This window comes from Callorhinus ursinus, unplaced genomic scaffold (genome assembly GCF_003265705.2).
Source record: "Callorhinus ursinus isolate GAN/ISIS: 27379988/994484 unplaced genomic scaffold, GSC_fseal_2.0 scaffold17, whole genome shotgun sequence".
Lineage (NCBI taxonomy): Eukaryota > Metazoa > Chordata > Mammalia > Carnivora > Otariidae > Callorhinus > Callorhinus ursinus.
This window is the reverse complement of record NW_027397079.1, coordinates 38470687-38492917: the sequence shown is the minus strand read 5'-3', so window position 1 is coordinate 38492917 and position 22231 is coordinate 38470687. Positions and strand designations below refer to the sequence as shown.

General features: G+C 41.4%; 1 protein-coding gene across 7 annotated transcripts; it reads right to left on the bottom strand.

Annotated features, from left to right (window-relative positions):
- Nucleotides 1-687: 687 nt before the first annotated feature.
- Nucleotides 688-21171, bottom strand: GINS4 (GINS complex subunit 4). Of its 7 annotated transcripts, none has more exons than XM_025886320.2 (9): nucleotides 20997-21171; nucleotides 20270-20383; nucleotides 16248-16334; nucleotides 15147-15260; nucleotides 12500-12597; nucleotides 12245-12333; nucleotides 10887-10977; nucleotides 10653-10797; nucleotides 688-1377 (listed from the first exon to the last, which is right to left on the bottom strand). In XM_025886320.2, the coding sequence occupies exons 2-8, from the start codon at nucleotides 20363-20365 to the stop codon at nucleotides 10701-10703; spliced, it is 672 nt and encodes a 223-aa protein (XP_025742105.1). In that variant the 5' UTR covers nucleotides 20366-20383; nucleotides 20997-21171; the 3' UTR covers nucleotides 688-1377; nucleotides 10653-10700. The 7 variants fall into 7 exon arrangements, with proteins under 7 accessions (XP_025742105.1, XP_073758626.1, XP_073758627.1 ...); XM_073902525.1 differs by lacking the exon at nucleotides 688-1377 and adding an exon at nucleotides 9648-9914; XM_073902526.1 differs by lacking the exon at nucleotides 688-1377 and adding an exon at nucleotides 9648-10297 and having other exon boundaries at nucleotides 10693-10797.
- Nucleotides 21172-22231: the final 1060 nt, after the last annotated feature.

The window sequence follows — 22231 nt, the reverse complement described above, 5'->3', positions numbered from 1 at the left end:
TCTTGTTTTTTCCAGTGTTCCTAATATAAAATTATTTATACCTTACTTAATTCTCCAAAGAACCTTGGTGGGATTTTAATCAACAGAAAACAGTAAAACTATAAGTATAAAAAGATTAGAAACCATTTAGGGAAAGGGAAAGGGTGATTTAACCAGGAAGCTGGGAGGCAATGTGAGTATGAGGATTAAACAAGGTAATTTGTGGAGGGCAATTCGTACATTGTCCTGGACACAAGTGCACAAAAAATATTAATCTCCTTTACTCCTTTTTCTGTAGGCAGTGGGTAGCCACTGAAGCTTTTTAAAAGAGGCAATGAAATGGTCAGAATTATACTTGAGGAAAATTGCAGCTTCAGAGATAAGAGGAGCTGCAACTTGAAGTTTAAAAAAATTTACATTTCAGCTGGGAACAACTTTGGGTCCCAAGGAATACCCTACTTAAGAGGTTTAAAACATCCTCTCATATACAAAGCTTTGAACCCAAGCAGATAATTTCCTTTCAAACTTCATAGTCCTGGCTCTTAAGACAATCTTTTTCCTTTGTCAAACAATCTCATATTTTCAGATTTACACTTAGGTGGTTCTCTTAGTATTCACTGTAATTCCTTGGGGGGGGCAGAAATAGTCATTTACTTTTATTCTCATAGAACCTAATAGAACTGGGACAAAAAGCAAAGTTTAGGTAATTGTATGAATTTATTTTGAATAGTTTTCCTTAACAAGTAAGAAGAATTTGTAAGCAAATAAGGTTGCTGTGAAAAAAAAAAGTTGCTGTGAAGATTTACAAATTTATCCTACTGAAGGCATAGAATAGTATGACTCATAGCAAATACTTGATCAACATTATTGCCTTCAGAAACTGTAGTACATTCCTTTGAATACCCTGTTAATCTTAAAAAAACTAAAAGTTATTTTACCAGCAAAAATGGGCTTACTCAGGAATAACAGAAAATTGTAATTTAGGAATATGCAAGCTAGGGTAAAACCATAGGCATGTCCAACAAAGTAAGGAGAGGCATGTTATATTATGGAGAAGGAGAAAGCTGGGGGGTGTTGTTTTGAACGAAAGTCTCTTGGAAAAAAGTAAGAGTCCAGGGTGATGACAGTTTCCCATTGGGTGAGTTGCAGGGGTAGCAGAGGTCTTGTGGGAGATGCAATGTACATCCTTCCCTACTGGGACTTGGAATTGATGATTCTTTCCTGTTGGGAACTCTTCTGTTGGTGTTTATAATTGATGTTGCACGGTACTGCTCTCTCTTCTGGCCTCCACGTCAGTGAGGTTTTCCTTTATTAATTTTCACAACACGCAGTAATTGTTTTTCAGCCATGGAAGGGATGTTCAAGTTTTTAGAAACAGCTACATTATTTGAAACCAAGCTGTAAATAAAGGATACGGATTTTGCTTTTTTAAAAATGAAGTTGTTTTGACAAGTGAGAGTATTTTCAGAGCTGGTTTATTAGATACATTAAAAAAAAAATTGGGGCGCCTGGGTGGCTCACTCGTTAAGCATCTGCCTTTGGCTCAGGTCATGATCCCAGGGTCCTGGGATCGAGCCCCGCATTGGGCTCCCTGCTCCACAGGAAGCCTGCTTCTCCCTCTCCCACTCCCCCACTTGTGTTCCCTCTCTGTGTCTCTGTCAAAAAAATAAATAAAATCTTTAAAAAAAAATAAATTCTCAGAGAATTCTGGGAAGATAGTAGAGTAGGAAGCACCAGGAATCTCTCTGCCGAGACAACAATTACACTGGCAGAATCTGTCTTTTTTAACTATTTTGGGACTCTGGGGTCTGTTGAAGGCTTGCAACTTCTGAGGGAACACTTGGATGGTAAATCACAGTTAATTTTGGTCAGTTTCAGCTCTTAGCTCTGTAGCAGTTACCCATCCTTCACTCCTAGCCATGTGGTAGGTGCTTGTACAAGTGTTCCTGGAGCAGCTGGTGCTCCGCTTGTGGGAGACAGGGTGGGTAAAAAGAACCCAGTCCTCTAAATACAGGGTGTTCTGTGCTCTGATTGCTGATTGGTGCTTCTTGTGGCAGAGGTGCAAAGAGGCAGGCAGCCATTGTTGAACCTCCACTCATTGTTGCAAGCCCCTTTCCCTCTGGTTGAGATGACTTCCAAGGTATTTAAAGGGCTGGTACCTTTTCTTTTCCTATTTGTTTTTTATTTTTTTCCCTATTCAGGAGCCAGACTTAAAAGACTAGGACATTCAAAAATAATTGCATATGCAGGGAAAATTAGAAAGTGGCTGTGCATGCCCAGGGAAAGGCTCAGAAAAGACCTGAAAAGACATGAAGTTTATACCTCAGGCCACGCCTTGGCACTGAGACAGCCTACAACAAACAAAACCCCAAAACCAATAAACACAAACAATAATAAGAAAACAGCAAACCCTGGAAAAGGGAGTGTCTGATTTACCGTTACCCCATTATTAGTTTCAAAGGTCCAGTGTTCAATGCAAAATCACAAGGTATACAAAGAAACAGGAAATTATGACCTACTCAAAGGAAAAAATAAATCAATAGAAACCGTTCCTGAAAAAGATCTAATAGTAATCTAGACAAAGACTTTAAAAACTGTCTTAAAGGTGCTCAAAGAACTAAAAGAAGATGTGTAGAAAGCCAAGAAAATGATGTGTGAACAGAATGGAAATATTGAAGATAGAGAAAACTTAAAAAGAAACAAAAAAGAAACTCTGGAGCTGAAAACATTCAGTAACTGAAATGAAAAATTTACTGGCAGATTTGAAGGCAGATTTGAACAGCAGAAGATTCAGTGAATTGAAGACACGCCAATGGAAATTATTGAGGCCAAAGAACAGGAAAAAAAAAATTGAAGAAAAGCAAACAAAACCTAAGGGACCTGTGGGACATGACACCATCGAGAGGACCAATGTATGCATCATGGGAATCCCAGAAAGAAAAGAGAGACAGAAATGGACAGAGAGAACATTTGAAGAAATAATGGCTGAAAACTTCCCAAATTTGATGAAAGACATGAATATAAATATCCAAGGTCAACAAACTTCAAGCAAGATGAATTCAAAGAGACCCACACTAAGACTCATTATAATCAAACTTTCAAAAGCCAAAGACAGAGAATCTTGAGAGCTGCAAGAGAGAAGCAAATCATCACATAACAAGGGATCTTCAATAAGATTGAGTAGATTTTTTATCAGAAGCTTGGGAAGCCAGAAGACAGTGGGTCAATATATCCAAAGTGCTAAAAGAAAAAAACTGTCAACAAAAAAACTATGCAACAAAACTGTTCTCCAAAAGTGAGGAAGAAATTACGACATTCCCAGATAAATAAAAGCTAAGGGAGTCCGTGACCACTAGACCTGCCCCACAAGAAATGCTCAAGGGAGTCGGCAAGGTGAAATGAAATGACACTACTCAGTAAATCAAAACCATATGGAAAGAAAAATCTAATAAAGGTAAACATATGGGCAATTATAAAAGCTAATATTATTGCAACTGTACCTTTTGTTTTCTACATGATTTAAGAGACATGTATTTTAAGAAAAAACCCTCAATTTTATAATGTCAAAGCTAGTATTACTGTAACTTTGGTTTGTAACTACAAATCTTGCTTTCTACATAATTTAGGAGACTAATGAATTTAGATGAATAATGAGTTTATATTTTTAGGAACACAGTGTACACAGATGTAATTCTGTGACACCAATAACTGAAAGGGGTGGGACAGAGCTGCAAATAAGCAAAGTTTTTATGTTACTGAAGTTAAGCTGCTATGAATTAAAATTAAGAGTGTTATAACTTTGGGATATTAAATGTAATCCAATGATGACCACAAAGTAGCTATAGAGTATACACAAAAGGAAATAATAAAGGAATTTAAACATTTACTGCAAAAAAAAAAAAAATCAACTAAACACAAAGGAAGAACAGAAATGCAGGGAATAAAGAACAAAATGGCTATAGGGCATATAGAAAACAAACAGCACAATGACAGAACTAGGCCTCTCCTAATCAGTAATTACTTTAAATTTGTACATAAACTCTTCAATCAATAGATCAGCAGAATGGACAAAACACATGACCCAACTATATGCTGTCCACAAGAAGCTCACTTGAGGTTCAAGGAAACAAACAGGTTGAAAGGATAGGATGGAAAAAGATATTCCAAGTAAATAGTATCCAAAAGAGAGCATAGGAGGCTATGCTAATATCAGACAAAATAGACTTTAAATCAAAAAATGTTAGAAGAGACAAAGAAGAACATTATATATTAATAAAATGTTTAATACAGCAAGAAGATATAATAATTATTAACATTTATGCATCTAATGACAGACCATCAAAAATATATGAAGCAAAAACTGATAGAACTGAAGAGAGAAATAGACAGTTTTACAATAACCGTTGAAGACTTCAATAGCACCCTCACAACAAGAACAGAAGAAACAGAAGTTAAGTAAGGAAACAGGGGACTTAACACAATAAACCAACTGGATCTAACAGACATATACAGAACACTCTATCCAACAGCAGCATACACCTTCTCAAGTGCACATGGAATATTTTCCAGAATAGACCACATTTTAGGTCACAAATTAAGTCTCAATAGATTTAAAAAAATAGATACCATACAAAGCATTTTCTCTGATCACGGCAGGATAAAGTTAGAAATCCATAAAAAAGATGAAAAATTCACAAAATTGTGTAAGTTAAACAATACACCTTTTAACAACGACTGGCTCAAAGAAGAAATTCACAAAGGAAATTAGAAAACAGATGCAAATGAAAATGAGAACATGACATATGAAAACATTATGAGATGTAGCAAGAGCAGAGCTAATGGGAAAATTTATAGCCATAAGTGTTTTACATTGAAAAAAAGAAAAATCTCAAATCAACAATCTAACTTTACAACTTTGGAAACTAGGAAAAGAAGAACTAAATCCAAACGTGCAAAAAGGAAGGAAATAGTAAGGATTGGAGAAGAGATAAATGAAATACAGAATAGAAAAACAACAGAGGAAATCAATAAAGCCAAAAGTTGGTTCTTGAAAAAGATCAACAAAATTGACAAACCTTTGCCTAGATGGAGAGAAAAAAAGACAGAAGACGCAGATTACTAAAATCAGAAATAAAGGTGGGGACATTACTACTGATTCCAGAAAGTTAAAAAGGATTGTAAGAAAGTACATGAACCAAAATTAGTTAACCCAGAAGAAATGGACACATGCTTAGAAACACAGAACGCTACCAAGACTAAATCACAAAGAAATAGAGAATCTGAACAGATTTATAACGAGTAAGGTGACTGAATATGTAATCAAAAATATTCCATCCAGAAAAAAAAGCCCTGAACTTGATGGCTTCACTGGTGAATCCTACCAAACAATTAAAGAAGTGATACCAATCCTTCTCAAAATTTTCCAAAATATGGAAGAGGAGAGAACACTTCCTCATTCATTCAATGCCAGTATAACCCTGATACCAGAGCCAAACAAAGACATTACAAGAAAAGTACAGACCAATCCCCTTATGAGCACTGATGCAGAAAAGGTTATACACAATGACCAAGTGGAATTTATTTCTGGGATGCAAGGATGGGTCAATATATGAAACTTGGTCAGTGTAATAGGCCACATCAACAAAATGAAGGAAAAAAATCACAAGATCATCTCAGTTAATGCAGAAAAAGCATTTGACAAAATTCAACACCCTTTCACGATAGAACACTCAACAAAATAGGAAGAGAAGTAAACTACCTCCACATAATAAAAGCCACAGCAAACACCATATTCAATGGTGAAAGGCTGAAAGCTTCTCCTCTAAGATCGGGAACTTGACAAGGATGTCCGCTTCCACCGCTTGTATTTCACATAGTACTGGGAGTTCTGGTCAGAGCAATTAGGCAAGAAAAAGAAATAAAGGTAGCCAAATTGGAAAGGAAGAAGTGAAGTTATCTCTGTTTGCAGATGATATGATCTTAAAAGTAGAAAACTTTAGACTTCACAAGAAAGCTGTTAGAATACATAAATTCAGCAAAGTAGCAGGATACAAACACACAAAAATCAGTTACATTTCTATACACAAACAATGGAAAGTTATAAAGATGGTTCCATTTACAATAGCATCATAAAGAATAAAACACTTAGGAATTAACCAAGGAGGTGAAAGCTTTGTACAATGAAAACTACACTGTATTGTTGTAAGAAATTAAAGACCTAAGTAAATGAAAAAACGCTCCATGCTCATGGAATAGAAGACTTAATATTGTTAAAATGTTAGTACTACCTAAAGTGATCTACAGATTCAGTGCAATCTCTATCAAAATCCCAATGACAGTTTTTGCAAAAATAGAATATATCCTAAAACCCACACGTAAATTCAAGAAAATCTCGAATAACCAGAACAGTCTTGAAAAAGACTTTTATCAAGAAAGTGATTCACACTTTCTTGATGATAAACTTACTATGAAGTTACAGTAATCAAAAGTGTGGTATTGGCATAAAGCCAGACATATAGACCAAGGGAACAGAGTACAGAGCCCAGAAATAAGCCCGCACATAAATGGTCAAATGATTTTTGACAAGGATACCAAGACAATTCAATGGGAAAAGGACAGTCTTTTCAACAAATGGCGTGTGTGTGTTGGGCGGCGGGGGGGGGGGGTTGCTGGATATCCACATGCAAAAAAAAAAGTTGAACCCTTACCTAACACCATATATAAAATTTAACTCAAAATAAAACAAGGATCTGAATGTAAGACATAAAACAAAACTCTGAGAAGAAAACATATAACGAAAGCTTCATGACATTGGATTTCATGATGATTTGTTGGCTATGACACCAAAAGCACAGGTAACAAAAGAAAAAAACGACAGAGTGGACTTCACGAAAATTTGTAAGTTGTGTACATCAAAAGACACTATCCACAGAGTAAAAAGGCAACCCACAGAATGGGAGAAAATGTTTGCAAATCATAAATCTGATAAGGGGTTAATAACCAGAATATAGAGAACTCTGACAACTCAACAACAAAAAAACCAGCAACCCTATTAAAAAATGGGTGAAGAACTTGAATAGACATTTCTCCAAAGAAGATAGAGGAATGGCAAGTAAACACATGGAAAGATGCTCAACATCACCAATAATTAGGGAAATGCAAATCAAAACTATGAGATACCACCTCACACACATTTGGATGGTCATTATAAAACAAAAATAGAAAACAGTGGGATGATGTAGAGAAACTGGAGACTGGAACTCTTCTGCACTGTTGGTGGGAATGTAAAATGGCATAGTGGCCGTGGAAAACAGTAGAACAGTACCAAAATGTTAAACAGAATTACCATAGGATCCGGCAATTCCACTTCTGGGTTTACAGAATTGAAAGCAGGGTCTCAAAAGAGATATTTGTACATCCATGTTGATGGTATTATTCTTTTACTTACTTACTTATTTACTTATTTGAGAGAGCGAGTGAGCGAGTGCATGAGTGGGGGAAAGGTCAAAGAGAGGGAGAAGCACGCTCCCCGCTGAGCAGGGAACCCGACGCAGGGCTGGATCCCAAGGCAGACGTTTAACCAACTAAGCCACCCAGGTGCCCCTATAGTATTATTCTTAATAGCTGAAATGTGGAGCAACCCAGTGTTCAATGATGGATGAATGAATAAGCAAAGGTGATCTATACATATACAATGGGATATTATTCGCCTTAAAATGGAAAGAAATTCTGGGGAGCCTGGGTGGCTCAGTCCGTTAAGTATCTGCCTTCAGCTCAGCTCATGATCCCAGAGGCCTGGGATCGAGCCCCATGTTAGGCTCCCTGCTCAGTGGAGAGTCGGCTTCTCCCTTTCTCTCTCCCTCTGCCTTTCCCCCTGCTTGTGCTCTCAAATAAATAAAATCTTAAAAAAAAAAAAAGGAAAGAAATTCTGACACATGATATGTGCAACATGGATGAACTTCAAGGACGCTATGCTAAATAAGCTGGTCACAAAAAGAGAAATACTCTGATTCCACTTGTATGAGGTACTTAAGAGTAGTCAAAACCATAAAGACTGAAAGTACAATGGTGGCTTTCAGGGGCTGGGGGGGAGGGGAGATAAAGGGGAGCTATTGTTAAAGAGGTAAAGAGTTGCAGGTTTACAAGATGAAAAGTTATGGAGTTGGACGGTGGTGATGGCTGCACAATGTGAATCTCTTTAATACACTGAACCGTACACTTAGAAATGGTCAAGATGGTAGATTTTGTTATGTGTATTTTACCACAATATATAAAAAAATCAATTCTAGAAGAATTCCAAATGTTTGGAATTTTAGCTTCCCATGAAAAATTGAAGAACATAAGAATTGATTAACAATGTCCTTGCTTAACAGTTTCCTCTGAAAGCTCTATGGTTAACTTGTGTACATCACAGAAGGAAGTTTGATGGCACCAAAGTCACATTGCTTGCTGGAGCCTGAGTACAGAGTGAACAGCTGACCTTGTTCTAAGGTCACAGCTGAATCATGATTGCTGTGGCTGGAAAAACCTAGATCCGGACCTGCCAGCACTTCTCAGGAAGAACCATCTTGCTAGCAACAAGCTTATGATGAAGTATGATGCAATTATTTGAAAAACCATCTCTCATACTTTCATGAGTTCTTATCAATAGAGCAAAATACCACAAACTGGAAAAGTTGAAGTCAATGTCACACTAAGCCACTTCATTTCCTTTCTTACTTGGTTTTGAAATTGAACTTCCCCTTTATCTTAAAACAACTGATTTAAACCAGTCTTCCTTTAAAGAGGTGGCCTAGGAAATGGAGAAACGCACTCTGTGGTTTTGTAGAGACCTTCAAGTCTTCTGTGTGTCTGGCACGTCCGTGGTGGGAGCCGGTGACGGCACAGAGCTCTACCACTCCAGGTGGGTGCCTGGGTCAGTACCGCCGGCACAGCCTGGGAGATCCTCAGAAATGTAGAATCCTCGGCCCCACCCTAGTCTTCTCAAATCAGGATGGGCATCTTAACAAGACCTCTGGGCGACTGGTGTTCGTATCAAGGCTCTGGAGGCACCGTTCTAGGTAACAGCGTAATAGCCCACATCCCTCTCCAGGCTGCTCAGCACAAGGGAGGCCTTGGGGAGAGAGCTCGTATTACACGTGATTAGGAGGCAGTCGTGGGTTCTAGTCTCAGACTTAACCACTAAACATCCACTTTAACATCCATTTCCCACCTATTACTACCAGCCCTGTCAACTTCTCAGGACTGCTGTGAGAACCAAATGGGATCCTTGCTAACAAAGCCCTATGTGATCTGGGCCCAGACTGCCTCTTAGACCCGACTGAGGGCCCATTGTGTTTTAGGACTATGGGCAGACTTCGTTTCTGCTTCAGGGCCTTTGTATAAGCTGTCTTCTCCGTCTGGAATCACCTTCCTTTTGATCTGTGTCTGGCTCCTTGGTATTCAGATCTTGGCCCAATTTAGTGAGATTCACTGAATTAGGTAAGAACCTCTCAAACCCTCACTCTAGTTACTCTTTAGTGAAGTCGCCCTGTTCCAATTCTCTGTCTTATTCTGGGTTGGAGCCTCAGTGCCTTGAACTGTGCCTAGCACCCTACATGCTCAATACATATTTGTTTTATAAACAGCTGAAGAAGGTAAAATCACTGCGGAAAAAGTAAAGCACTACATGAAATAGAAAATGCTTTTATTAACAAATAAACCCTTCTTGCTTTTACTTAGTGATTTCTCTTGGAAATGATAGCCATATTACATTGATTACTCTAAATGAAAATCTGCTGCCTTCTCATCAGCAAGAAAAGACTGGAATGCAGGTTCCTTCTGGTCATGTTTCAGGGAAAGACAATTCATTCACTGTCTCTACATCCTTCCTTCAGGTGTCACTGTGACACTCTCTGCTCACGTGAATTTCATCCACTTCCCTTGAGAAAGTAGAGCTAAAAACAGAAACGCTGTTACTAAGGTCACAAGATAGGATAGTTAATGCTGCTGTTAGCAGATCCCTGGCCAAGAATGGCCAGATGGCCTGGAGGTTGGCTTGGCAAAGCTGCCTGAGATTCAGGGAAGGCTGCAGGTTAGCAGCAGGGAGTATATATTTCATTAGGCTACAAACTGAGAACTGCCCAGAGGCTCCTTCTGGCACAAAACTGAAACTCCGTAATGGTTTCTTGGTTTATTTGTGATTCTCAGTACCCACCAGGGCAGAAATTGCTTTTAAGTCCAATATCAGAGGTTCCAGAAGGTTAGTTCACATAGTCCAGTGAGATAATCTAGAAGATATTTCATCTTCTGTAATTCTACTGCATTTATCCTCTTCTTACTGGGGAGGTGAAAGAGCTGTCAGGTCACCCTCAGGTCAGGGCTAACTACTGCCCCTTAATCACAGGCAGCGAGGCTCGTTTATGAGCTGCGGTTGCCTCACTTCCCTTAGCTCAAGAAATACCACAAAGGAAAAAGGCGCACAAAGTGAGCATCTCAGAGGGCTCGGCCAGAGGGGCCAGCATGCAGAATCAGCAGAGCGATGGCTCCACCTGCTGACTGTGGCTAGGATGGCAGTGAGGACGTGTGGCAAGTTAGGAATCGTGCCTTGAGCTCCTTCTCAATGCCCAGGTGACCCAGAGCACTGCCGGGGAAACTCTGCCGTCTGCAGGCACAAAGAGGTAAGGAGCTCTTACACATTATCTTTAGGGTTCCATGCTGTCATTGTGTATTTACTTTTGATTTTATATCAGCTGAACTGCTCCAGAAGCGACCAGGGGCGCAATGGTTTTGTATCGGATCAAGTGCTGTGAGCCTTCCTCCAAGTCAATCACATAGTCCCTGAAAAAGGAGGAAAAAATGTATGCAGAGCTGAGCTGGTGCCCCCAGTGGAGGCAGATTTCCCACCGTCAAGGTCACATGTTGCTCACCTTTGCTCATCTGTTTCTGGTTCTACCAGGATGTTTTCCTGTCGTTCTTTCACTCTCAGAAACACATATGAATCTAGATCTGGTTTGGGAACTGCCAGAGAAATGATAATGCAGTCAGAAAATGCTCAGCCAACAAGACCAGTCTGGGAAAGCTGCTGGGATTCACTGTACCGAGCACTAAGGGACCCCTGATGTGACAGCATTTTGCGGGGAGGGTGACTTGAGGAGAGATCTGGCTCTTTACAGAAACAGCACACTTTCCACCCAGGGCCTCACACAGCAATGGCTCATTCAACAGACGTTGAGTATGTAAAATGTGCACATTGTGGAAGATACAAGCAAGCGTGACACAGAGTCACTCTGAAAAGGGCTACCGGCAGCATCTGATAAAGCCTCACCCTGGTGGCACAGTCCCTCAGGCAAGTGGGGAGGAAGACGTCAGTGCAGACTCAACGAGGAAAGTGAGCCTGGGAGCTAACAGCAAGGGCCAAGGCAGAAATATGCATGCAGTGTTGGGGGGACAAGAGTGTATAAATCTAGTGAGAAAATGTTTTTATACATATAGAAAGACTGGGTCACATGGGGATAGTCTGGAGTGCCAGATGACGGAGTACAGGTTTTCACCGTAAGCGGTCCTTCCCTGGTTGATTCCGGGGTGAGAGGTTGCTGCCTCTTCTACCACCAGCCAACACTGCCTGCAAGGAGGGGTCCTACGCTGTGCTGCTCGACAGCTCTTCATTTCTTGGAGCTCCATGTGTACCCAGAGGACTCCATCAACTGCAGGTTCTGAGAACCTACTGGATAACTCTCAGTTCTAAGAGCCTAGCTCAGCATTCATATTGTCCTTGATTTCCTCATCCACAGGTGGGGGTTCAGGATAACTGGCTCCAAAGGTCTAAGGGAGTCCTTTGGGCCGCTTCAGGGTCTGGGGCCTGCCACAGAGACTCCAACTTCACAGGGCCAGATGACCCGGCTGGGCAGCTACTTATTCCAGGAAACCCAGCTTGGATTTCAACATGCCTTCCCCCACTCTGCCCTCAGGGTCTACAATGCTCCAGAGGCCTGAAGGGGACTCAGGGCACCTGGGCTCACTAAGCAAGATTTATTGCACTGACGCAGGTTGATCCTCTCCACAAGCTTCCAATTCCAGGGACCTGGCTGAGCTGAAGTCAGACACTTAACCGACGGGCCACCCAGGAGCACAATGATTTTTTGTTTGTTTGTTTTTAAACCAAACCACATCCTCTCTTCTCTTTTTTGCTTATCTACATATTTATTTTTCCAGGCTAGAGAGTAAAGATGAAGATCTTATTCTAAGGCACCTGAAGATACGTCTGAAAAGAGAGTGCTCTGCTCACCTGACCTCAGGAGGTCCACTGTCTGTAAGTTAGGAGGCATATGCTTTAAGGCAACATTCTTGAGGTAGGTCTCTGTGTTAGCCATGTACCTGAAAGAGAGGAATTCAAATTACTGTGACCACCCTCCTTGCAGGAGCCGCCAGGCTGTCAGACACACAACAGTGGTCCAGCCATCAACTTCATGGAGACAACCACCAAAACTCATGCTCAGAAGCCACGGAAAGAAAGCAGTCCCCACGCGTCTTGCTTACTCACTGTTTGGCAAAGACCAGCTCCTCTGGAGAAAGGCTAGACAGCTCCCCCTCGTGGAGTGTTTTCTCCTTTGCAAGGATATGAGGGAAAAACTTCTCTATCTGAGGATAAATAAAAAGCATTGTGTAAATGTGTCAGGATTCGAGAGTCAAATATACTAATTTTCTGAAACAGGTTGAGGTTAAACTAGAATTGACTTCAAAAATGGCAAGTCTTCACAGTCAAGACCCTTTCTAGACTTCCAAGATTTCAAGGAGGCAGGTTTCAAAGAATGCAGAGCAAAGATAAGGGCTCTAAAAAGGAAGATCACTTCAAAAGGGTGAGAGGCTTTCATAAAAGAAAATATGAAAATGTAACTGTAAATGATATTAATGAGGGAGAGAAGGGGGTATCGTTTAACATTTCTAGGCAACTGCACAGGTTGTTCTGAGAGGAAGCATGTACAAAAGCTGGGAAGACACATATAGAATACACAAGCAGAGAGAAGGGTGACTTTTAAAAAAAATTTTATTTATTTGAGAGAGAAAGAGAGCATGACTAGGGGGAGGGGCAGGGGGAGAGGGACAAGCAGACTCCTAGTAGAGCAAGGAGCTCGATGCAGGGCTCGACCCCAGGACCCTGGGATCGTGACTTGAGCCGAGGGCAGACGCTTAACCAACTGAGCCACCCAGGCGCCCGAGAACAGTGACTCTTAATTATAAGAATATAACCAGCAAGGATGAAGTCCACAGTGAGGCAAGGCTAGGAAAAAATGATACCAGGAAAAAAACACAAACAAAACAGAAAAAAAAAAAAAAAAAACGCTAAAAGCTACATGAAGGTAAGTGGTCAGGAACTGCACAGGGATTAGGCCACCACTCAGAGTCAGTGCTGTTAGGGCTGTCTGTGGAAGGAAATGCAAGTAGGGAAAGGACAATGGGAAGGAGGACCCCAGGCCAAGACAGAGAAGCCTTTATCTGCTTAAAGGAGTTTATGTCTTTTGGCTTGGACCAATTACATTCCAGGATAAATGAACGTCTGTGTGGTGTTTTGGAGCATAAGGCGCTCTGCGCTGATGCACGCCAACCGCCCTCTGTCACTTAGTGCACCACCGATGCAAGCAGTCTCACGGTCTCAGAATCACTGCACTCACAGAGGTGAGAAATAGTGGAGGCGGGCCGATTTCCCAACTTCCAAAAATACAAAGACGGTGGGGGAACCTTCAAACACAGATTAATGGCCTTCACATTGGTATGTGGCATTATATTAGAACTGATCATTTAAGAGTTGGTTTGTGAACTCAAAGAAAATTAAGTGATTACATGAAAAGGATTTATCCAACTTAAGGGAAAAAAAAAAAAAGGATGGCCTGGTAGTTGAGGGTGGGGTGGAGAGGCTTTTTTTTTTTTTTTTTAAATCTCCATTTTGTCAAAACACATGACACCACTGTTATGACATCCTTAGGGGCAAAGTGTAAAGCCGGGGCTGTGACAGTATAGATCAGTATAGACTCAGAAGCAGTTGAAGAAACTACATTGATTCAACAGACAGATGTTGACCTATAGGGAAGTCTCTGGTGGAATATTCTGTCCTTGGCCCAGTCCTACTAATGAATCAGATAAGACCTTTGATGACATACTTATCAAACTTGACATAAGGTGATGATACCAAATGTTAAGAGATAGCTAATGTATTAAATGACAAGATCGGGATCCAGAGACCAGGGAAATGGCCCAATTCAATAAGACGAAGCATAAGAGGGGTATCAAGTCCTACACTTAGGGGTTGAAAAATCAAACCATTCAAATATAAGATAGTGACAAGATGGGAAAATGGTAACTCAAAAACTTCAAAGAGGTTAGAGTTCATGGCAAGTGCAGAATGAAGAGTGTGATGTCTCTGTGAAATACGCTCATGTGATACTTGGTGGCATTACTACAGTTTAATATCTAGAATAAGGGAAGTGATGATCCTGTTTTTCACAAAAGTGGTCAAACTACAAATGGAATATTGTCCTCAGTTGCAGGTGGTATAATTTAAGGATACCGACAAACTAGAACCTTTGTCAGAACCAGAACCAGGAAAGCAAATGGAAATAAATGGTTGAGATGTTTAGTTGAGAGCACTCTCATGTAGGAGAGGATGTATGCATTTTGTATTAACTAAGGGAATAAGTGGAACCAAATGAGAAGATACTTCAAAGAAGTAAGAACTTTCCGGGTTAAAATAAACATCATATAAAACAAGAATGTTTTGCAATTTCATTTTCATAAGTTAGATGGCCTCATAACTATGGCTGAATGTCAAGTTATCACGGTCAATTTGACATTGGTTATACAATGGCTGCAAAATAATTCCTGAAAACTATTCACCTCTGGTCAGGATTCCCTAGTCAACTAATGCAAATGACTCTTCGGCACTGCCGTGCTGTAATTCCAGGGGCACCTTTCACACAGCAGACAAAGACTACAAATGTGTCCCCAGAGGTGTGCAACGCATGTTCCATCTAGGCTTCTCCAGAATAATCTCTTGCCCTCCTTATTCTTTAGCTACCCTGATATTGGGGCTTTGCAGCATCTTCAGGCCCCAGCCCAACGTCTCCCCAAGATGCTCAGTCCATATTACACACTGCATTGCCTTAATGCTAACTATAGGTATCTCCACGTCAAACCTTCATGAGCCGACACCGCAAGTAGCTGCTAAGGACATAGCGGATCCTCTCCATCTCCATTCGATGGATACTGACCTTCAGATCCCCCTTCTTGGCTCTCCTGAGATTTTCTTCCTATTAAGAGAGAAAATGAAGTATATAAAAAACATGATATTCAGAAGAAGGACGTTTCTCATTCAGTCTGCACAATTGCACAGGGACCACCATCACTGGCAAAGTTGAGCACTCAAAGACTACATATAGGTCAAAGGAGAACCAAAAAACTACAGCCTCATTATAAAAAGTTCAAACAATACTCATTTACTTTTAGAAAACAACCATCTGAATAGAATCTGAATATGGTGAGTGGGAAGGGCCTAGAAGAACTCCGGCCCAATTGTAAAGGAGATAATACAGCAGACAGAAGACATGTCCAAGGGCAGTGTTAAATCACCAATTGAGAAACTGTAAAATACCAATGTTGTAAAGCTACTCTGAGGCTAATAATGACTTAAGCCCAGCCCATCTAAGCCAAAGGCCACAAACTCAGGCGTCTACGGGGGCCAGGCAGGCAAGCTATCTGAGAGGGGTGGGTAGGTAGGGACTGTGGGGAACAGAGCACATGAAAGGGGGTGGCCCTTACCCTGCTCTGGTCAGCTGTTCTCTAATAGAAACATGGGCCCAGTATTGACAGGGTTTTAGACTTTTCAGGGGAAGCTGACGTGCAGATAGTCATAGGAACGCTCATGCTTCATAAACGCAGGTAACTAATTCAATATTAAAAAAACCCGGGCGCTGGGTGGCTCAGTTGGTTAAGCGACTGCCTTCGGCTCAGGTCATGATCCTGGAGTCCTGGGGTAGAGTCCCGCATCGGGCTCCCTGCTCAGCAGGGAGTCTGCTTCTCCCTCTGACCCTCTTCCCTCTCGTGCTCTCTATCTCTCATTCTGTCTCTCTCAAATAAATAAATAAAATCTTTAAAAAAAAAAAGTTTCATGTAAAAAAAAACCCCACTAGGCTGGGCCAAACAAAACAGATTTGGTATCATACTTCAACCTCTCACTATGCTGACAAAACCCTTTTAAAGTTCTCTTCCTTTGTAATCCCGAGATAAGCAACTCTTACCATGTGATCTAGCTGTTCCACGACACACTCTACAATCTCAGACTTGCTTTCCAGCAGCTCAGGGGCAAACTTTTCATTCATCCAGGCCTAAAAAACAATGTCCCCCACCAAACATATATATATATCAGTATCATTCACAATGGAGCAAAATAACCCTGTGAGTTCGTACATATCCCATGAAAATCACAGCTATTTCCGGCAAAGAAAACTATTTGCCTATGAGTTGGAAATACTGGAAATGCTTTGTAAACGAGCTATGTTTATGATGGCTTTTCTATTTCTTTTAGTGGGAAGGCTGTGCTTACAATTTTATATTTAACCAAAATTGCAAAAAAAAAAAAAATCACTGTTCACTTCAAAAATATTGTCAGTTTGCCTCTGCAGTTCCCTAATACCATTTATTTAAAAAAAAAAATGTTGCCAGTATGATGCCTACTAGTGAGAGCAACACCTGGTGTTCAAACAGTACCTTTCGTCAAATAGCATCAACTCGTTCCTACAACTTCACCTGCTATTTCCCACGAGGGGGCGCCAGCACCCTTCTATTTTGAGAGATGAAGTAACCTAAATCTACACATCTCATTTGGGAAGCTTAGAGTACTTTACAAATACCTTTTCATTCATTATGAGAGGAATGGATACAGTTATCCTTATCTCATTAATGAGAAAACACAGATTTACTAACTGCCTAAGAGTATAAAGGATCACAATATAAAAGGATCAACTATTAAACAGTTTTGGAACAAGAGGTTAAATCCTTAATTTATGACTCAGGCCCAGATATGTGGTACATTTCAGAAATTACCAAGGCTTAGAGAACCAAAATATCCACAGGTGACTGACGAAAACTAATCTTGTCTTTCAATTACAGTTAGTTTCAAGCAAAGCTCAGAATTACATGCCAATCAGGCTCACTTTATTCCTTTTGACATCCTTGAGTCTCTTCATCTCCAGTTATCACCATGAAGACATATTATTAAATAGTAGGTATTGCTACTATCATAAATTTTTTTTCCATGGGCTCAAGCTCCTGTATTAGTGCTGTAAATGTTAACTAGAAAGAAAAGTCTGTATTTTCAAGGAGCATTACAAATGAGAAAAGACTGAACTGTCATAGAGGACTTAACAAAGCAGGAATGTTTCTTTTTAACCGATCTTATTAAATACTGAATAGGTAAGAAATATTTATTACATATAACATGAATAGAGATATAAACCCCTGTGTACACATAACACATAACTTCATTAACAAGTATTATCATTATTTTAAAAGTCCCTGTCTTCCTCCCTCTTCAAAGGTAATCATTAGCCTGACCTTAGTATTTAATTTTTTATAGTCTCACTACATTTGTTTGTATCTCTACATTATGATTCCCAAAGATTTCAAAGAAAATGATAGCACTTGTTGGGTACACTGGGGTAAACGGAGTAGATTTGAGGGGGATTTCTCATTGACATTATGAAATTATTTTGGTAAAAATTTTAAAACATTAGGAAAAATTTATATTAGTATAAAACTTTCAAACAAAATGTTTTCAAAATATTTAGTGAGAAACTTGCATTTAAATCCATGGTCTTTTTTTTTTTTTTTTTTTAATAATCAGGTTCTATGTTTGAAATAGCTACATCTGATTCCCGATCAAAATTTTTAAAGACAATCTGTTCACTGTTATGGGCTAAACTGTGTTCCTCTCTACTCCCAATTTGTATGTTGAAGTCCTAATTCCTAGCACCTCAGAATGCCTGCATTTGGAAACAGGGTCTTTAAAGAGGTAATTAAGTTAAAATGAGATCATTAGGTGGGCTCTAATTCAATGACTGGTGTCCTTTTTTTTTTTTAATTAAGGATTTTATTTGTTTGACAGAGAGAGACACAGTGAAAGAGGGAACACAAGCAGGGGGAGTGGGAGAGGGAGAAGCAGGCTTCCCGCCGAGCAGGGAGCCCGATGTGGGGCTCGATCGCAGGACCCTGGGATCGTGACCTGAGCCGAAAGGTAGATGCTTAACGACGGAGCCACCCAGGCGCCCCAGACTGGTGTCCTTCTAAGAGGAGGAAATTTGAACACAGACACACATGGAAGACCATGTGAAGACAAGGGAGAACATGGCCATCTACAAGCCCAGGAGAGAAGCCTCAGAAGAAATCTACGGTGCTAGCACCTTGATTTCAGACTTCCAGGATCCAGAGTTGAGAAAATACACGTCTGTTGTTTGTTTAATCCACCCAGGCTATGATGCTTCATTATACAGTCTTAGCAAACAAATACAATTATTAAAGTGAGAAACTTTGCACTGTAGGTAATAACTTTTAAATCATTTTTTTAACAGGCATTCATGAGTATCCTCTATCTGCTCCTGGAGCTGTGTTTATGAGGGGCCGTCAGGTGGCTCCTCAGGCTATGCTCCGGCTACAGCAGCTGTCCAGGCAGTGGACCAACTCTTCGGCTGCACTCAGGGCACTGCGACAGAGCTTCAGGCCCGAGATGTAACTTCTGCTCACCCACTGCCAAGCTGAGGCTGTGCTGCCTTCCAAGGAGCCCCTCAGAGCCACGAGAGGCAACCAGTCTGGGGGATCCCCCTGTCCCAGAGGACAGATGTCAACATTGTGACGCACTGCAGCATACCAGCATGTGTCATGAGCTACGCCTCGAACAACAGTTTTGCAAGTGCTTGAGCTTAGCATAAATGGTTTCTTCAGAAACTTATTTTTTATTGTTCTACATCATGCTCTCGAGAGTCATCCGTGTTGTTGCAGGAGCTCTCTTTCACTGTATTGCTGTTTTTTTTTTTTTTTCTCATTGTGCATATAGATCGTAATTTTTATTTATTTTATTGTTGACAGATATTTGGGTTACTTTTGGTTTTTAACTGTTGCAAACAATACTATGAACATTTTGTGCATGCCCCCGGGGAAGTTTTTTCCAGGGTATGGACCTGGGAGCAGAAAGAATGGGACACAAGATACGTGTGCCTTCAACTTGACAAGACAGTAACAAATTATTTTTCAAAGTGCACCAATTCACCACAGTAAACAAGTGTGCAAATGGCTCCACAGTCCTTTATGTTGTTTTATTTATACATTGCTTTATATGGTTCACCTTTTCCATTTTTGCCAATCTGATGGGTATGAAGTGGTATCTCCTTGGGATTTAAATTTTTATGTTCCTGATTACTAAAAAGATTGAACATCTTTTCCATATGATGGCCACTAGGCCGTCCTGATTTCCGCTTCTGGGAGATGCCTGTTAAGACTTCATTTTTTTCTATTGGGTAGTTTGTAAAGTTTGTTTATACAGTGTGGATACTAATATTGCAAATATCTTCTCCCAGTTTTGCAGCATGTCTTTTTACTGCCCTCAAGGTGTAAAAACAAAAGTTCTCAAGTTTAACGTAGTTGAATGTATCCATTTTTTCCTTTATGCTTTGTGCTTTAGGGTTTTTGTCTCATGAATCCTTTCCTAATAAAGCAGAGGCTCTTAAACTAGGTGGGCAGGTTTCAGGGTGTCTGTGAACCTCCCGAAATGACATGCAAAATTTCTGGATGTGTGTGTGTATACATATATTATTCTGGGAAAAAGGGCCAGTTTTCACCAGATTTTCAGAAAGGTCTGTGATACAAATACAAATGAAGAATTACTCATACAGTAAGAATTATCATATAAGATATAATTTTAAAATTATCTTCCTTTTGTCACTCATGATGACATGCATGGTAGGACAGAATGAAGACTACTAGAGTAACAAACAGAGAGTTCCAGAAAGGGGCTGTTAAAGAGAGAAGACAAGAATAAGGCAGCAGGTGTAGTACATTAAGAGCAGATAATATGGGAGTCAGAGAGACTTGGTTCATGTTGGGCAGTAATACTTGCCTCACCGGGTTGTAGTAAGGATTATTACTACTCACAGCTAACACTGAGTGCCTATCATGGGCCAAACAATACGCTAAGCAAGCATTCTACATATATCATCCCATTTACTCCTCACAATGACTCTGTGAAATAACCACTATTATTAATGCTTACCTGCTCCAGCCTTTCAATGAGCTCTGCGGGAGTTAGGACCACTTCTTCACTACCCGCATCAGAGTCCCGCCCTGTGAGGTCCAGTGCCTCCGTCATGTTCTCTGAAACCGGTACCTAATGAAAATAAAAGAACCAATACCCTGCAGTGTGGTTTCCGTTTATTTGCAAGAATAGGCAACTGTCTGTCTACCGCTGGTGTTGTAGAGGCTCACTAGCAGTTGCCAGTCAATTCACAGGCTTTGATTCTTTTCAATTCTTTGCCTCTTCCTTCGAACTTTAGGTCAGGTATCAGTTTCTCAAAGAGGTCACCCCTTAAAAGTGTTTCCCCATACACCTCGAAGTGAGCACCTGTCACGCCACGTAATACCTGTCTTCCTGGTAGAGTCCTCTCCTTAGGGGCTGTGTTCACTTCAGTTCAAAAAGGAATCACGCATCTGCTTTGTTACCGGCACTCGTAAGTACTGGGACATAATTACCTGTGCTTAACTCACGGCAGGTACTTTTAACTTGTTGCAAGAACTGATCAGCCAGAGCCACAAGGCCCAGCACCATCAGACCAGTGATCCCAAATGCTAAGAAGGTGGGTGGTGGGAACGAGAGGATGTCCTCGGAGCATCGGAGAAACTGAGCATACTCCTCCAGCTCCTCTCCTGTCTGGGGGCCAGGAGCACAGTAATCCCCTCCCCCAACACACACACATTACCAGAGGTCCCACTCAGACGCTCACCTGGGCACCAGGGAGGCAGAGAGGCACTCCGAGGTAAGAGGCGGCTAGTACCGGAAAGTCGTGAGGAATCAGCCCGCGTTTCCGAAGGAGCACCTGGCAGCGGAACAATCTTAAGGCCTTCCCCGGACGTAGCAGGCCCTGGACTTCCCAGCTCCCGCGCTCTTCCAAACAAACTTTCCGCCCCGGCCTCACGTCACCGCGCTCGGGCGGCGTTGACCAATCACGGCTCGGGGGCGGGGACTCGGATCTCCGAGGTCTGCTCTCCCAACAGCCTCACGAAGGGAGGTTAGCCCCGCCCACCTCGGCCGGCCGCCTGAGTGTGCGTTCTCGGATGACATTACCCGGGACGGTCGGGAGGGGGCGCGTCGCTACCGCGGCTGCAGCGGCCCGGCGGCGTCAGCCTTGGGCTGGGCTGGGGGAACGGGCTCGCGGTTCAATGGCCGGAGCGTGCCCGGGCCTGCAGGGGGACCAACAGGAGAAATGGGGTCTGTTAAAAGCAGGCCATTTACGTCCCGTGGGTCATCTTCCCCGCCCACCGCTCTTGTGGCGCTTCTGGTTCCTTCATCCTTGCCAGGGCCTCAGCTGTGGCCACTACCTCCAGGTCTAAAAACCTTTAGGCTAGTGGTTCTTAGAGCGTGGTGCCAGACCACAAACAGCGTTGTCCCTGAACTCGTGAGAAATGCAGATTCTCAGGCCCGACCCAGACCTGCTGAGTCAGAAGCTCTGGGGGTGTTTCGACAGGCTTTCCAAGTGATTCTGATGCAGGTGAGGTTGGAGAACACTGCTTTAGGCTATGCTTCCATCCCAGCTGCTTCATTCTCGAGGTTGTTTTGACATTTACTGTACTGCTGTACCTTCTACCTTTAATGTAGGACAAATACATACGTATATATGTGTGTATATATATATATTTTTTTTCTTTGATGTCAGGTTTTCTCAGAATTGCTGATGTTTCCTCTCTGCTCTGTTTTCTATGCAAAGTACCACTTGTGGCTCCCCTGAGGGGTCACTTCCCCATCAGTCTGAAGACTCTTAAATTGTGATGTTTTCTATGCTATACTGATTGATTTGAAAAAGAAGTTTGGCTAATTGACAGGTTGATAGTACCTGCCTGATTACAATCATGTTTTGAAAATAGAACATCCTGATGGCAGAGTGGGCATATTTACAAAGGGCTATGGAAGCTGGGGGACATCGAAGAGGAATTCCAAAAGGATGGGACAATTACGTTTGAG